The 18,518-nt window shown below is 41.7% G+C and overlaps 1 protein-coding gene across 2 annotated transcripts in view; it reads left to right on the forward strand.

Annotated features, from left to right (window-relative positions):
• The first annotated feature begins 352 nt into the window (after positions 1-352).
• Positions 353-18,518, forward strand: part of LOC122565474 (hippocampus abundant transcript 1 protein-like) — a 63,734-nt gene continuing 45,568 nt past the window's right edge. The window contains exon 1 of one of the 2 annotated variants that reach the window (XM_043721480.1): positions 353-636. In XM_043721480.1, the coding sequence (XP_043577415.1) occupies positions 556-636 (81 nt within the window). In that variant the 5' untranslated portion in view covers positions 353-555. Of the gene's footprint in view, positions 637-4,809; positions 5,168-18,518 lie in introns of those variants that run through there. The other variant, XM_043721482.1, reaches the window with a different exon arrangement.

Here is an 18,518-nt window from a genome sequence, read left to right on the forward strand (position 1 = left end):
TACCAAAATGCTGACTGGACCAGGCACAAGCACTTTCCTTTACCAAACTGGCGGCATAGCCCGCCTCAGGTCTTGTCCATTACTAAAATGGCGGAGCACCCCATCGCGGGAATAGTCCTTTACCAAAATGGCCGTTTGACAAACCACGGGAACTTTCCTTTACCAAATGAATACATGACGTCATACAGCGATCACATGCGACCTCGCCGCGCATGCACCAATCAGGGAGTGACGAACGTGTTCTCAGCGATTGATGTCTCTTTTCACCAATTGCAACCTGGATAACTGGGCCAGGCCGTGACAACGTCACGATCACGACCAGTAGTTGTGCAGGAGGGCGGGGCTAAAGCGGCCGGCCAGCAAGTTAGGTTGTAGCACGCACGCCGGGTCGGGCGGGTTGTGTAACGCTTCCTGATTGGACAGTAGCCCGGGTTTGGTTGAGGTGCCGGCGGTGGTCTGCGGGAAATGGCGGCCGGGGTGCTGGGTGGCCGTCAGCTCCGGCCGTTTCTATGGCGATGAGGCGGGTCGGGCCGGTTCAGGCCGCGTGAACGAGACATGACCCAGGGCAAGAAGAAGAAGCGGCTGAACCGCAGTGTCCTGCTGGCCAAGAAAATCATCATCAAGGACGGAGGCACGGTAAGGATCAGGCTGAGGAGGGGCGGTGACCCCGGGGGGAGGTGGAGGGACAGGGACAGGGACAGGGCCGGGAGGGGGAGGGGATGTGGGGAGGGAGGGGATATAAAGGGAGGAGGGGAAGTGGGTGGGGGATACCGAGTGGGGAGGATGGCTATGTGGGGTAGGAGGGGAACAGAGCTTTGGTGTGCTGGTGAAGGTGGGCTTTGGGATGGGGAGTGGGGAGAGGTCAGTTTTGGTGAAGGGAGTTGTGGGATGGGGCTATAGGGAGGGCTGGGACTAGGGGCATAGTGTTTTGGAGAATTGCCATCTTGTAGGTTGAGTAATAGTGAGTGGTTCACTTGGGTTGTAATTTGAAGAGAATGGGAAATATAGGAGGGAGTTGAGGTGGATATGTTGTGGAGTAATGTGAGCTGCAGAGTGGTGTATTTGTTTGGATAAATTGAGCTGAAGGGGCTGAGAGGGAGAGTACAGTTGAGGAGTTGAAATGATGGTATTTAGATTAGATTACTTACAGTGTGGAAACAGGCCCTTCGGGCCAACAAGTCTATACCGACCTGCCGAAAAGCAACCCACCCAGACCCATTCCTCTACATTTACCCCTTCACCTAACACTATGGCCAATTCACCTAACTTGCACATTTTTTGGATTGTGGGAGGAAACCGGAGCACCGGGAGGAAACCCACACAGACATGGGGAGAATGTGCAAACTCCACACAGACAGTTGCCTGAGGTGGGAATTGAACCTGGGTCTCTGGCGCTGTGAGGCAGCAGTGCTAACCACCATGCTGCCCACATTTGTAGAGGGAAAGAGAACTTTAATATTTTGAGTCCAATATCACCCTTTGATCTGAAGAATAATAATGTTGGACTCAAAGGTTAACTCTTTCTTTCTTCAAAGATACTGTCAGATTTGCTGAGTTTCTCCAGTACTTTCTATTTTTATTTCTATGTCCAGCATCCACAGTACTTTGCTTCTGTTTTGTGAATTAATTTTATGGAGTCTGAAATTTCTGGGCATTGGAATGTGTTTGTGGTGGTGATGAAGGGAGTCTACACGGTGGTGGAGGAGGTGGGATATATTGGTACTTATGTAGAGGATGGGATATTTTGGTGTTTTTTGAAAAACTGAGATGCAAGGGTTTTATTTGGAGGTTTGACATGTGTAGGATGGTGGGGGGGGAAGAAGGGGAAGGATGTTTGGTCGTGGTGCTAAGCATGGAATTTTTAATTCCTTCATGGCATGTTGGAGTTGCTGCCAGCATTTATTGCCCATCTCTAATTGCTCTTGAGAAGGTGATGGTGAGCAGCTACGTTGATCTGCAGGCCACTTGATGTAAGCATGTCTGCAGTGCTGTTAGGGAGATAGATTGCACCCCCTTCACTGACACACAACTATCAGTGCCAGATTGAGTGTGGGTAGTTGGTGCTGTGAGCGACCATGACTAATAAAGTTGAGTTGTAGCAGCCAGCGCTGAAGTTGAGGCAATGGATTAGGATAGGTCAATCAGTGAAGGCATCAGGAATGGAAATGAGTAACAGTGGTCAAAGAGCGTGGAAGTTATGAGAGAAGCAGAGGAAACTGGAGCAGCATAATGACGGTGCTCAAAAGATAATGTATGAAAAAGAATTGAGGTGGCACAAAGAACACAGTAAAGATGGTTTTTGGAGATGATAGGTAGCAGGGAGGAAGAAGGCTGCCTAAACAGTAGCAGGTAATAGAATACGGCAGAAGATTAAAATGAATAAAGAAACTGAGGGGTGCCAGTATATCCTTCCTTTGAGATAAGGCCTCCTCCTACTCTTTCGAGCCTGCTCCAATATTGATTATAATCTGAGTTGGATGATCAGCTGCTTTTCCCCCATATTCATTCTTTCATTTAGCTCTAAGTGCTATATTCAACTCCTTGAAATCACAGAATGTCTTGTCCTTCAATGTTTTCTGTGGTCATGAATTCCACAGGCTCACTCCTCTCTGGGTGAAGAAGCTTCTCCTTATCTCTGTCCTAAATAGTTTATATTGTATCCTTAGATTGACCCCTAGTTCTGGGTTCCCCCACAATCAGCATTATCTTTCCTGCATCTATCCTATGTGGTCCTGTTAGAATTTTATAGGTTTATTTGAGATTTCCTTCCTTCTGAACTCTGATATATATAAAGGTCTAATAGATTCAGCCTCTCTTTATGTCAGCCTTTCCATCCTGGAATCAGTCTGGTCAACTATTGCTGCATTCCGTCTGCAGTAAGAACATCCTCCCTCCGATAAGGAGACCAAAACTGCAAACAATATTCCAGGTGTTGTCTCACCAAAGCATTGTACAATTGCAGCAGGACATTTTTGCTCCAGTACTTGAATCCTCTTGTTATGAAGGCTAAAGGTGATTTGCTGCCTTGACTGTCTCCTGTACGTGCATGCTAACATTAAGCAACTGGTGTCTGAGGACACTCAGGACTCATTGCACGTTCCCTTCTCTCAATTTGTAGCCATTTGGAAAATTTGCTGCCTTGTTTTGACTATTTATCCAAATTAGACTGCATCTGCCATGTATTTACCCACTCACTCAGCCTGTTCAAATCACACTGAAGCATCTGTGCAACCTCCCCACAGCTCATCCTTCCCTCTGTACATTTGATGGCATTACTTTTAGTTACCTCCTATATGTCTTGGGTTAGTAAATTTAGTAAATAAATTTACACTTGTGGATAGTGCCGAAGAATGTTGTAGGTCACAGGGGGACATAGGTAAGCTGCAGAGCTGGGCTATGAGGTGGCAAATGGAGTTTAATGCAGAAAAGTGTGAGGTGATTCACTTTGGAAGGAGTAACAGAGTACTGGGCAAATGGTAAGATTCTTGGTAGTGTAGATGAGCAGAGAGATCTGTGTCCATGTACATTGATCCCTCAAAGTTGCCACCCAGGTTGATAGGGCTGTTAAGAAGGCATACGCTATGTTAGTTTTTATTAAAGGGATCGAGCTTCGGAACAGAGGTCAAGCTGTAGCTGTACGAAACTCTGGTGTGGCTGCACTTGGAGTGCAATTCTGGTCACCGCGTTAGAGGAAGGATGTGGAAGCTTTGGAAAGAGTGCAGGAGAGATTTAGTAGGATGTTGCCTGGTATGGAGGGAAAGTCTTAGGAGGAAAGGTTGAGGGACTTGAGGCTGTTTTTGTTAGAAGAAGGTTGAGCGGTACCTTAATGAGACATAAGATAATCAGAGGGTTAGATCAGGTGGACAGTGAGAGCCCTTCTCCTAGGATTGTGATGGCTAGCACGAGGGGGCATAGCTTCAAATTGAGGGGTGATCGATATAGACAGATGTCAAAGGTAGTTTCTTTACTCAGTAGTAGCAGTTTGGAACGCACTGCCTGCAATAGTTGTAGACTTGCCAGCTTCATGAGCATTTAAATGATCGTTGAATAGGCATATGGACGAGAATGGAATAGTGTAGGTTAGATGGGCTTCAGATTGGATTCATGGAAAGGCGCAACAGGGCCTGTACTGCACTGTAATATTCTATGTTCTATACAAATCATTAATAAATATTTTGAATAGCTAGGGTCCAAATACTGATTCCTACATTACATTGCTAGTTACTGTCCACCATTTGGAAAAAGACCATTGTTTCATCTGTGGTAAGGCAAGTGTCATGCATGTTATCAGTAAAACCCCTCCCCACTTTTGTATTCCCTTTGGTATGTAGGTCAGCATTCCATTTGCCTTCCAATTGCCCAATGAGTTTGGCTGCTGGCATTTTTTGATTCATGGATAAGAACATCCAAATTCTTGTGTTCTGTTCTTTCTTCAGTCATTTAATAATATTCATTTCCTGCACCATTTGAAGTGCATAACCTCACATTTTCCCACGTGAAAGACTTTGGAATTCTTTTTGTGGTACTGGCAGCAATAGATGTTTTGTGGAATCCCTGTAGTATGGAAGTAGGCCGTTTGGTCCAGCAAGTTCACATTGACCCTCCGAAGAGCATCCAAACCAGACCACCGTAGCCTTGCACTTCCCACGCCAAACCACCCAGTCTGCACATCCTCAGACAAAATGGGTAATTTACCATGGTCCATCTACCCGCATGTTTGGACTGTCAGAGGAAACCCATGCAGATACGGGGAGAATGTGTGAACTGCACACAGTCGCCTGAGGCTTGATTTGAATCTGGTGTTGTGAAGCAGCAGTGCTAAGCACTGAGCCGCTGTGTTGTCTACATGCCACATGAATGTGGTTTTGAGTTTATAATACAATCAGTGTCCCACGTAACTACAGATTGCTATGGTTCACGGACTCCCAGCTCAACTCTTTATTTTGCGGAGATGTTGAATCTGTGGACCTGTGCATATTGGTTGTGGCGATTGCAACACCTTTTTACTTACTTGAGTAATTGTTTGCTGTTCATTTGATTGCACTTCAGTCCTGTGTCCTGATCTTTTGGGTGTAGGCAAGTCAGAGGACCTCCTATGGATCTGCTCCTGGGTTTGGCCATTAGCAGGTCTGTGTAGTGAGCTGTGGAGAGGCTCATAGCTCTGGATGTAAGTTTGCTCGCTGAGCTGAAAGGTTTGTTTTTGGACATTTTGTCACCATAATAGGTAACATCATCAGTGAGCCTCCAGTGAAGCACTGGTGTTAGTGACCCACTTTGTATCTGTGTTTAGGTTTCCTTGGGTTGGTCTTGTCATTTCCTGTGGTGGTATTATTTCCTATTTTTCAGAGGGTGGTAAATGATGTCCAAGTCAATGTGTTTGTTGATAGAGTTCTGGCTGGAATGCCATGCTTGTGGGTGTTCTCTTGTGTGTCTCTGTTTGGCTTGTCCTCTGATGGACGTGTTGTCCCAGTCGAAGTGGTGTCCTTTCTCATCTGTATGTAAGGGTACTAGTGAGAGAGGGTCACGTCTGTTTGTGGCTAGTTGATGTTTCATGTATGCTGGTGGCTAATTTTCTGCCTGTTTGTGTTTGTTACAATTCTTGAAAGTTACTTTGTAAATGACATTTGTTTTGCTGCTTGTCTGTATAAGGTCTTTTAAATTCATTAGCTGCTGTTTCAGTGTGTTGGTGGGTTTATGGGCTACCATGATATCAAGAGGTCTGAATAGTCTAGCAGTCATTTGTGATGTCTTTGATGTAAGGGAGAGTGGCTAGGGTTTCTGGATGCGTTTTGTCTGCTTGTTTGGGTTTGTTGCTGAGAAATCGGCAGATTGTTCTTTTTGAATATGCTGTATTGGTGATTTTCCTCTGCTCTTCATAGTTTCTCTGTGCTGCAGTGTGCGGTGGCTCATTGAAATAATGTTCTAATGCATCTTTTGTGGGTTAAAAATCACACAGTCCCAGGTTTGTTTGGAAGCACTAGCTTTTGGAGCACTGCTCCTTCATCAGGACCACCTGATGAAGGAGCAGTGCTCCGAAAGCTAGTGCTTCCAAATAAACCTATTGGACTATAACCTGGTGTTGTGATTTTTAACTTTGTATACCCTGGTCCAACACTGGCACCTACAAATCTTTTGTGGGTGTTGGGATGATTGCTTCTGTAGTTCAGTATTTGGTCCGTGTATGGTGTTTTCCTGTAGACACTGGTTCGAAGTTCCCCATTGGCTATTCGCTGTACTGTGACATCTTAGGAATGGCAGTTTTTTTTTCCTCTCTTGTGAATTTTATGCCTGTAAAGATATTATTGATGGTCTTGAAGGTTTCCTCTAATTTGTTTTGTTTAGTGATGACAAAGGTGTCATCCACGTAGCGGACCCAAAGTTTGGGTTTCCAGCTTCCGGCTCGGCAAGCAAACTTGCATCCAGAACCCTCAACCTGAGCTACAAATCTTCTCAAAACGCGCTCAGATCATAGCTGCTAACTGTCTGCCCCTCTTTGTGCCAAAGTGTCCTGGGAAAGGGAACACATGGTGTCCACCAATACCTCCGTCTCTAGAGAGAGATGGGCACTGCAAGGGGTAGATGTTTTTATTTCCCCTTCCAATTCCATTTTGATTTGGTTCCTCTCCCTCACTTTTGGGCTGTGATGCCCTTAATGTGCTTTGCATGTAAATTAATTGGAAAACATGTGTGATTTTACTGGTGATAGTTAATAGGTGTAAAAGCACCACATGATTTGATGTGGGGGAGAAAAATATTCAGTTGTGTAAGAGCATGCTGGCTATTAAAAAAAGCAATTGGATCAATCGTAACTATATTGAATGATAGCAAGCTTGAAGGGCTAAGCGGTCTACTCTTGCTCTTAATTCATGTGTTTAACTCATTTCACCAGTATACTTCAGAGGGCTGCTCAAAATGCTTAGGATAAGGGCTTGACAGAGAGCGAACAATATTCTGTTTCATTCAAGATTACTTTCCATCCATGATTTCTAGTACACTAGTGTCAAACTGACTTCACTGTGCATAACATTCCTTAATACTCAAGTCATGTTCTTGCCTAGTTTGTTGCTTAATATTTTCTTGAAATGTATCCCTCATAAACTGACTAGATTTAGTTCCTAGCTTTGCGCTTTGCAATTTCCTTGCCTCTGGTCTACAATGAGGATAACGCTTATGAGAGTTTCAGACTGTGTAGGATATTCTTCAGTTTATTAGGAAAATGTGCCTACAAAAGGTTGACTCCTACCATTTGAAGTGTCATGATCCAAAGAAGAATGATTTGCATTTATATTGTACCTTTCAAAACCACAGGGCATCCCAAAGCACTTCACAGCCAATATTACTGTTCTAATACAGAAAACTCAGACTGTTTTGTACAATACATGCTCCCACAGATTGTAGTAACCTGGTAGTGATGATGTTTGACTCATTAAATATTAAACTGGGCACTTAATGAAAATTTCCCTGCTCTTAAAACGGTGCCATATGAAGTTTTACTTCCACTGTAATGCCGTGTCTGAAGGGAATGTTATAAAGTGAGTTATGATTTAGGAAGACCTGCGTGAAAGGATGGTGGAAGCAGATTCAGTAATAATTTTCAAGAGACTTGGATAAATACAGAATTATGTTTTTATCATGTACTCACATGAATACAGTTTACTTCTGTGAGAAAGAAAAATTTGCAAAGTTGCCACTTGGGTGTAAAGGCACTTAGGTACAGATTCTTAGGAATAAATAAGAAATTTCAAAAAATAAAAGGTCTGGCATTACAGACCTTCACAGCATCTTGGGTATGAAAGTTATCTAAGTACAAAATCTTAAGAATAAATTAGAGTAAAGAAATAAAAAGTTCAGAATTATAGTCCTTCCAAGCAGAGAAGATGAAGTAGATAAGTTCGCATTGAAGAGTATAGACGGGGAAAGCTGGAGAGAGAGAGAGAGAGAGAGATAACTGGGTAGCTTTGTCGAAGAGTCAGCATAAGAACAATGATTTTAATGGCTGCCTCCTATACTGTGGTAGACAAGTAGAAGGCTGGAGGAACACAGCAAGCCAGGCAGCATCAGGAGGTGAAGGAGTCCCGAAGAAGGGTTACACCTGAAATGTTGACTTCTCCTCCACCTAATGCTGCCTGGCTTGCTATGTTCTTCCAGCCTCCTGCTTGTCTATCTTGGATGCCAGCATTGGCAGTTTTTTGCCTCCTCTGGTATATCATTCTATAGTATTACAGTAGTTAGGAACCTTCATTGGTTGTGTAGTTTTGCTTGAGAACTGGAAAATGTGACTAACTGATCTACTGCAAGAGCTACCAGCTCTGGTTACATTTGTTTGAAAGAGGAGTAGCATATGATGATTAGATGGGAGGAAACTTGCATGTGAATGTGGAGCATGCACAGTGGCCTCACCCAGTGGGTCCAAATGGCCTATTTTCTATGCTGTACACACTACATATCTGATCTGGAGTGTATATTTAAAATGAACTAATGAGGTTAAAAAGTACTGAAACTAGACTTAGAACATGCTGGCAGCACCTAGATGAAACAATGTCAAAACATATTTATTTGTAACAGCACTGTTTATAATTGGGTAGAGGGAATACTATTTCAGGAATATTTTTCATTTCTCTATGCCCAGAAAGGTATCTCTCAACACTGGCATGATTTGAAATTTCATTGAAGATTTTACAGTATTTTCCTGTAGCATTCATTCTCTGTAATAACTAAAGAACTTGGGAAAGTACCAACTGTAGAAAATGTTGTGGAAATGTCACCCCTTCTATTTTGCAACCGAGCAGCCTTTTTCCTGGTGTTGAAGATGGGTTCAGTCACTGAATGTTCAAGAAACCTGTGTTGGCTCCTGATAGCAAGGAATCCCAGCAAAATAGATCCACTTCTGGTCTGGCCATCTGTCTGAATGCATTGTAAAGGTTTTCTTACTGTTTCTCCCCCTTCCAGAATTCAGAACCGGTCAAGTTCCTATTGAGAATCCAACCCGAGTGATGACTTAGAGTCATAGAGATGTACAGCATGGAGCCTTCAGTCCAACCCGTCCATGCCGACCAGATATCCCAACGTAATCTATTCCCACCTGCCAACACCTGGCCTGTATCACTTCAAACCCCCCATTATTCATATACCCATCCAAATGCCTTTTAAATGTTGTAATTGTACCAGCCTCCACCACTTCCTCTGGCTGCTCATTTCATGCACATACTGCCCTCTGTGTGAAAAAGTTGCCCTTTAGGTCTCTTATATCTTTTCCCTCTCACAGTAAGCCTATGCCCTCTAGTTCTGGACTCCCCGACCCCAGGGAAAAGACTTTGTCTATTTATCCTATCCACTTGTTGGCTCCCCTTAAAGATCAAACAATTGAAGGGAATTCTAATGAATGTTAATGGCCTTTGTCTTTCTGGGTTGTTTTGAATATTGGGCACACACTTAATATCAGCATAGATGAGGTCATGCATGTCATCTTTTTCTTAATTTATTGAGAGTCTTTTAATAATTTAAGACAGGAAAAACTTGTGATTAAAATTGTGAAAGTTGGATTGGTGTCTAAAGGTCAAATTGCAAAGATTCACTTTGTATGATTAGTCAGGAAATTCAGTATTTTGGTTGCTTCATTTGCACCTACATCCAGTTTATTTTGGTGGAGTGGGGAATGTCAAGTGGGATGCCAAGAATGGTGTTCACTCTGGAACAAACCAGATTCATTGCCAGCAAATCAGGACCTGTTGCTGTTGCACAGTGGGAACACCTTGCCAATGATGTTGTGGAAAATGGACTAATTGTAGCAGATAGTCCACTCTAGCAGTTAGTTCAGAATTCAGGTTTAGCTTAACAATTTGAAGTTTATTTAAAATATATGTTCACTTTTATGGGGTGTGGGGAAAATCCAATTTGCCTCTTAATGTGATTTTTCCAAATCCGACTTGGAGGCGATGTTCCAATGCACCTCTGCCCTCATTGTCCGTGTTGATGGAAGGTGTTAATTTGGAAGACGTCTTTTCAGATTATTTGGTCTGAAATTCTCTTAATATTTAAACAATGACCTGGTTGTGCTTCACTGACTATGGATGGTACACTGCAAAGCCACGGGTATCACGTTAAAACGTCACAAGTTTCCGTGTTTACATTGGACATAACCTGACTCAACTGTGTCTTTGTGCTCCAGTTTGTTTGACCTCCAGGCACAGATGAGAGGAAATTTCTTAACAGCAAAATACTAGGAAGACAGACTAATGTCTCAATACTTTTTGCAAGCTTAGTACTCTTTCCGCCTCCCCTGCCATTGAGGTTGACATTGACTGCTTACAACCATGTGCTTCTGTATTACTTTGAACTGAGTGTCCATTGTTGCCCACTTGGGTTTAAACTGTAAATCTGGTTTGAAAGAAAAGGGGATATGTTTAAGGATGAGACTCAGCATGGAGTGAGCATTTCTCCAGTTGACTAAAGTGTGGTAAACGTTTGCAACTATCCAAAGAAGCAAGAATTCCTTTGTAAATCTACCTTAACTCTGAAAGCTGAGTAATCTCGTAACACAGTTCATATGATAGAAATCAAGTGGAAGGTGCCCATATCCATACCATCCTTGTACTTGATACAGTTAAGTCACTTTAAGATTCTTACTCTACTTTTCAAATTCTTCTCTGGCCTCACCCTTTCTTATCTTAATCGCTTCCAGCCCTATAATAATAAGGGATTTCCATAGTCATTTAATTCTTGCTTCGTGGACATCCTTTCTCGATCATGCCTTGAGCTGCATGGGCCTGAAACTGTAGAATTTTCTCTAACTCTTTCTACCTCCCTTTTAGAGCCCCCCCTTTAGAATGGTTTTTAAGTTTTTGTCACCCATCTGACTATTTCCTTACATGGCTCCATTTCACATTTTGTTTAATAGTGTTGTGAAGCATTTGAAATTTATTATGTTAAATGCACAACATAAATATCTTTTGTATTGAGCCTCGGAAAATTAAAAGCTGTTGACATGATCATGTAATCTCTGCAGGGATATTTACTTACACCCAACTGTACCTTAAATGGTCACAAAAGAGTTATTTATCTGTAGACTGTCTGCTTTAGTAGATTTCCTGGTATTATATTCCAGTAGTTTTCCTGGCATGTTTTTATTCCAAATTCCCAAGCTTTGCATCTTGAAATAAAATTTTTCCACTACATGAGAAACATCCTGACCTGCTGTACTTTATCAATTGACTGCCTAATTGTGAAAATCTTAGCTCACCTCAAAATTTCCCTTTTTGCAAGGAAAAAGTAATTTAGTTTTGATTCCTGGAATTGTTCTTACTTGCTCCTATGATTTCTGAAAACAGTGACCTCTTTCCCACTAGATTACTGGAATTGCTTGTGGAACGTTTGGTTGGGGATCCTCTCAGTCCAAGTGATCACACCAGGTGCTAAAGTTATAAAGATCCAAACCTGATTTCTCAACTGAGAGAGACTGCTGTGACTTGAATTGACATCCACTGAAGTGGCTAGGTCAGGAATGAAGTGTGCTGAAGTTGAACCCATGCTCCCTTGCTCAGTGTTACTATGTAACTTTTTGTTTTTCTCAAATCTATAGTGTTTATTTGTGTGTTGAACGGCCTTGAACCTGGCCCTTAAAACAAGTTATTTTTCAAAAATATTTGCACTGCTCCATTTTTTTGCTTGCTCATTATTGAATTAGCATTGGAGTTCTTAGCTATTCTGCCCACTAAGGTTTAATCTTTAAACAAGGTTTGAAAGAAAAGGACATATATTCAAGCATGAGAGTCAGTCAACTGGACATAAACTTAATCCTTGCTAAGGTGTGGTAAACATTTGCAACTATCCAAAGGAGCAAGGATTTTGTTGTAAATCTCTTAATTCTGAATGCTGGGTAATCTTGAAACACAATTCATACGATCAAAATCAAATGGAAAGTGCCTTAACATTATGGATATTACAGTCTTGTCACTACAATAAGTAGCTCCATTTCAACCAAACTAATACCAAGCCAAAAATTGAATAATTTACCACAGAGGTGTTATATATGCACAATGAATAAGAATACAGTATACTAAATGTAAATAAACTGATAAGCAGGATTAACATTCCAATTAGCTTTGAAGTATGTAGTTGTCTTGCTGAATGCAGGCAGACACTGCAATTTAAGTGTTTGGAGAATTTGGCTTTCGCATAAGGTAATATTCTTCCAATTGAACATTGGACTGCCTCACAGCACCAGGGTCCCAGGTTCGATTCCAGCCTCAGGCGACTGTCTGTGTGGAGTTTGCATGTTCTCCTCGTGTCTGTGTGGGTTTCCTCCAGGTGCTCCGGTTTCCTCCCACAGTCCAAAGATGTGCCAGTCAGGTGAATTGGCCTTGCTAAATTGCCCACAGTATTAGGTGCATAAGTCAGAGAGAAATGGGTCTGGGTGGGTTACTCTTCGCAAGGTCCGTGTGGACCTTTTGGGCCAAAGGGCCTGTTTTCACACTGTAAGGACTCTAATCTCATCAAAACTAAAGCACCATCTCAGCTTGGTAACCTGTTAATGATCCCATGACACTATTTAAAGAGTATGGAATTTTTCTGGTGTACTGGTTATAGAGTCATAGAGATGTACAGCATGGAAACAGACCCTTCGGTCCAACCCGTCCATGCCGACCAGATATCCCAACCCAATCTAGTCCCACCTGCCAGCACCCGGCCCATATCCCTCCAAACCCTTCCTATTCATATACCCATCCAAATGCCTCTTAAATGTTGCAATTGTACCAGCCTCCAACACTTCCTCTGGCAGCTCATTCCATACACGTACCACCCTCTGCGTGAAAAAGTTGCCCCTTGGGTCTCTTTTATATCTTTTCCCCTCTCACCCTAAACCTATGCCCTGTATTTCTGGATACCCTATCTATGCCCCTCAAAATTTTGTAAACCTCTATAAGGTCACCCCTCAGCCTCCGACGCTACAGGGAAAACAGCCCCAGCTGTTCAGCCTCTCCCTATAGCTCAAATCCTCCAACCGATGTTACTTCTTTTGCTAATCTGACACCTCTCAAAAAAGGCACATTAACCAGTTATTAATTTCTTGCTGTAATGGGACATTCCATGTTTAGCAATCCAAACAACAATGCAGCAACCACCTGATGAAGGAGCAGCCCTCCGAAAGCTAGTGCTTCCAAATAAACCTGTTGGACTATAACCTGGTGTTGTGATTTTTAACTTTGTACACTCCAGTCCAACATCGACATCTCCAAATCGTTACTATACCATAACAATCATTGAGCGCTCTCTCTCATGTTCTGCCTTGTTAGGTCCAAACTCCCTTTATGTAGGCAATTCTTCAACCACTTACTAGGGCAGAGTAGCTGAAGTTATTTCTCTTTACTTGGTTCATGATTCTTGCCTTGTTTACTTTCTCCCATGTTAATTATAGCCAACGATGAAGAATCCAGCTTCACAATGAGACAGGGCACTCTTATTTGTATGCTGTTTAGTTTGCATGAGATATTACATTGGTAAGCACAGAACCAAAGGAGGTTTTGCCCCTCTGGCTTATGTAGACTGGTTTCCAGTGCAATTGTTAATTTTAAAATTAACATTTCAGTTATTTAAAAGTCTTCAGATTATGTTTTTATTTACAAAGCATTGATTTGAGTCTCAAATTGTAAACCAAAATGCAGCAGTTTCATCGACTTAGATTGCAGACTGACTGTTGAACAATTTTCCAGTTCAGTTGAATGTTTTAACTGCTGAACCAGCTGAAGTCAGGAGGCAATTCATGTGATAAAGCTAGTTTTACAATGAAGTCTAGTTCATAGAAAGCACAGTTTAACTATTTTGTAAGTCCCAGAGTAATAATCAGTGTCTGGCAATCCCTTTATGTTACAATCAATGGTTCCTGAAATGGATGGATAGGGGGTTCTGGTGGTTGCTAATTGACTGAATGCAACTGGATGCAGTCTGTTGCAATGCTGGCTGACCAAAGCACAAGTATCTTGTACAACTGGGTAATATGGCTATGGTCATTGGCACCTTCTGGGTGAAACTTTACAGATTATTCTTCAGAATTGGTCTTGAATTTTTATCTTCTGTTGAACATCTCCAAGGAAGTGGCTGTTAGTGTTTGATAGATTGGCCCCCAAAAAAAGCAATTTTGATTGGCTAGATGATCTTTCCTAGGCTTTGTTTCATACATATCCTACACTCATAAAAAGGTGTCGCACTCAGTCCCCTCAATTCCCTGCCTTCATTCCCCAACCTTCATTTTGAATTGAGAGATGTTGTTGGGACATGAAAACTGAATGTAACAACAGGAAATCTCAACACTAATTAAAGAAGAAAATAAGTTGATTATATATTGAAACTTAAATAGCATAATGTGTTAACCAGCGCAAATGTTAAATGAAGCTTGGATTTCTGTTTCTATTACATTTCCCTTGACAATCTAGAGATATTGAACATTGTTTCTGTCTTCTGGCATTATAGCTAATAAGTTTTAAAAGTTTGTGCTTTAGAAACATCATCTCCAATTCCTCATTCGTGTTATATATTTCTACAGCAGTCAAGAAAAAAAATGCAGTCAGCATGTATGATTTTGAAATGGGATCTAAATTGTGGCTATGACCCTGGTTCACTATCCCTCAGAAAAATTTGCTTCATCTGAAACTGGCAGCTTGATTTTGCTGCTCATCAGAAATCAACTGGTGCTTCATAAATTGTTTCTGCATTATTTGCATGGTTTTCACTATTTGCCCAGGTACCATTCTTCTAAGCTGTGTACGAGGTCTTAATACTGCCCATTGTTCAAATATAGGATGCAGATTACATTATAGTTATCTTTTGATATGTGGTACACTTCAGAAAATGAGATCCAAATGACTGTGACTTCCCATCCTTGTGAGCAGTTTACAATCTCGTGCAATCTATGTTTTATTGATTGGGAGTTATCCTTTTCTAGATTTACTGTCATTGAGAAGCATTAGTCTGTATTTTGGTGCTTTGAAACTGTAAAAATGATGTCTTGCAACTAGTTAATAGCAGTTAAGTGAATGTGCTGGTAGTAAGTGTAAAGTTTGCAAAGAAATTGTGTGTGATTAGGCCACTTTCCACTGTAGCATAGTTAACACTTTCTGCCATTTTGTAGGAACAGAAATTTAAATATCAGGAAGTATATCCAAGGATATGTCTGATTTTTAGACAGACGAACTTTGGTTTATAACTATCATTTGAACCTGCAGATTGGCTTGCATCTCTCTAATTTCTCAAAGTATTTAATTTTAGAATGCTTTTAGATTCTACTGCAAATGCTGTATAACCACTTACATTAAATACTTAGACTGTTAGTGTTGGCAGTAGAACATTTTAGCTCTAATTGCACGTAGTCATGTTCATTGAACAATGCTAACCAAAATACTTGAATGCAATGGATGATGAAAGTTCATCGACCTGAAAGGTTATGTCTGTTTATTTCTTCATGGATACTGCAAAACCTGCTGACTGCTTGCAGCATTTGCTATTATTTTGTTTCCAATATCCAGAACCTACAATAATGCTTTACTTTAAGACCATAAGATCTAGGAGCAGAATTATGCCATTTGGTCTGTTTCTCAGCTCCATTATCCTGTCTTCTCGCCATAGCCTTTGATCCCCTTACTAATCAGTCTTTGTCTTGGTAACCTTCTTGTGCTTGTATTACTGTACCCTTGCCTTCCTCTGATTGTAAAACACAGTAAAATATGAAGTTTGTGCATTGGCAGGAAGAAGAAAAAAAGCAGTATTACTTAAATAGATAAGTGCAGGATGTGAAATTCCAGAGGCATTTTGATGTTGTCGTGCATGAATCGCAAAGTTAATATGCAGATATAGCAATTAAGGAGGCTAATTCATGCTTTCATCTATTACGAGAGGAACTGGACATGGGTATGGGCATCTGTGAGACTAAAATTTGAATACTCTGCAGTTTTCGCCTCCCTATTTAAGGAAGGCTGAAAATGTTTTGGAGGTGGTCTGGGGAAGTTTAGTAAATTCAAACGATGTACAGATGTTTCTTTTTAATCCCACAACACTGCATAATGATTTGGAATTGAAAACTTTGATAATTTTTCATCCTTCCAGAGTTGTTGAGTCTAATTGAGCATTCCTAAACACCTTGAATGGTAGAATCTAATCAAGCATTGAACAGTAATCCAAGTTGGGATTTTTCTGATACTTAAGTCTCTGTTACTTAGTGAGAACAGGTATATTTCTGTTTAAGTTGAGGAGAATATAAATGGAACTTTATATGATGCTGTATTGATGACGTGAAGTAGAGGGTGATAGCACAGACTCTGTAGCTTTCACTGCGCACTTCTCATCTTTGCTCCTTTCCATAACTGTTTGACCAATCTAAGTGGAGGCAGGTTTGGTTGGAGGCAGTTGGTGCTCCTAGAGTCTGGAGTCAGTTCAGACTGACATTTATGAATGGGACTTCTCCCATTCTCAGCTGCGGTAATGTGTATTGCAGAAGGTTGACAAGATCAAATCACAGGGAATTTAGAGATGTGGAAAAATAGGATTGTTTTTGAACTGGATGGGGGGTCTTTAGCAGATTTTTTTCACATCACTTTCAGGCAGAAGACTTGCATTTGTTTTGTGATTTTCATGGCTTGAATATCCCCGGGGAGTGTGCATTAAATGGTGCTCCTGATGAATATCTGTTATACTGTTGAAATGTAGGAGATGAGGCAGGCAATTTGTACCCTGAGCCCCAAAACAGCTATGAACATGACCACGATCCTTCCAGGGAGATTGTTTGAGAGATAAGTGTTGGCCAGGACTCCATGAAGAATCTCTTTTTCTTTGAAATTGTGGCTGTGGAATCTTTTAGAGCCATTTAAGCATGGGAACAGACCCTTTGGTTGAACTAGTTCAGGCCTACCATGCTCCCAACCAAACCAGTCCACTTGCATGCATTTGGCCCATATCCCTCCAAATCTTTCCTATGTATGTACTTGTCCAAATGTCTTTTAAATGTAACTGTACCTGCATTCACCACTTCCTCTGGCACTTCATTCCATATTCAAACCACTCTTTTGAGGGGGAGATAGGAAAAGATTGCCCCTCGTTCTTTTAAAATCTTTATCCTCTTACCTTAAAAATATACTCCTACTTTTGAACTTTGCCACCCTATGGAAAAGATTCTTGCTGTTCACCTTATCTATACCTCTCGTGATTGTATAAACTTCTGTGGGGTCACCCCTCAACCTCCTATGCTCCAGTGAAAAAAGTTCCAGCCTACATCTATAACTCCCCTGTTCTTAGTGGCTGTGCCTTCAACTGCCTAAACCCTGAAAGACTGGAATTCCAACTCTAAATGTTACATGACATTTCAGACAGTGCAACACTGTCCATGTTAGATACTGTAATCTGTGATATCAATAAATCCATAAGCTTTGGACCTAAAGGTTGAAATCTGCCTCGAGCTGAGAGTCTTTATCATGAGCATGTAATTTTCAAAGAGTCTTAAATCATTTAAATTTTTGTACTGTGGACTATGCTTCCAAGATGGTCTGGGACCTGTTTCCTACAACTTGCAAATCACAGTTTATGATGGGTGATTAGATATGCAGGAGAGGCTTGTGCTGCCCTTTCTTCCTGGCTTACAATGCACCAGGACTGAACCTTACAGCACATCACGAGTTATGTCTTTGTAATCTGAAGTAGACCCATCAGCCTGACTGTCTGCAATAAATCAATTTTTAATTCGTGCTGACACTTCAGTGTGGTACTGAGTGTTCTTCACTGTTAAGTGCTATTTTTGACTACATGGAATTCCCAACCTGGTCTCTGAGGTAGGTATTAAGAATTTCATGGTACTATGAAGGGCGGGGGGGGATTAATTTGCAAAGTCTTTTGCATTCAACAACAACATAATAAAAGCAAGTGATCTGAACAATATAATTGACTCTAAAGAGCTTTGAGAAAGTGAGGACTGCAGATGTTGGAGATCAGAGTCAAAGTGTGGTGCTGGAAAAGTGCAGCGGGTCAGGCAGCGTCCGAGGAGCAGGAGAATCAACATTTCGGGCATAAGCCCTTCATCAGGAACGTAGAGGGGGGAGCTGAGAGATAAATGGGGTGGGGTAGCTGTGGGAAGATAGCTGGGAAAGGAATAGATAGTTATAGGGGTTGGTGATGGTAATAGGTTGGAGTGGATAGATGGGAAGGAAGATGGACAGGTAGGACATTTCAAGAGGGCGATGCCAAGTTGGAATTGGAGGGTTGGATCTGGGATGGGATGAGGTGGGGGGGTGAGAAAACTGGTGAAATTGACATTGATGCCGTAAGGTTGAAGGGGTCCAAAGTGGAAGATGAGGTGTTCTTTCTCCACACATCAGGTGGCTAAGATTTGGTGATGGAGGTGGCCCAGGACTTGCATGTCCTTGGCAGAGTGGGAGGGGGAATTGAAGTGGTCAGCCACAGGGCGGAAGGATTGTTTGGTGTGTGTCCCAGATATAAGGCACTTTAAGACCATCAATAGTCATGAAAAGTACAGGATAATG

The sequence above is a fragment of the Chiloscyllium plagiosum genome, chromosome 31, assembly GCF_004010195.1.
Source record: "Chiloscyllium plagiosum isolate BGI_BamShark_2017 chromosome 31, ASM401019v2, whole genome shotgun sequence".
NCBI classification, from domain to species: Eukaryota; Metazoa; Chordata; class Chondrichthyes; order Orectolobiformes; family Hemiscylliidae; genus Chiloscyllium; species Chiloscyllium plagiosum.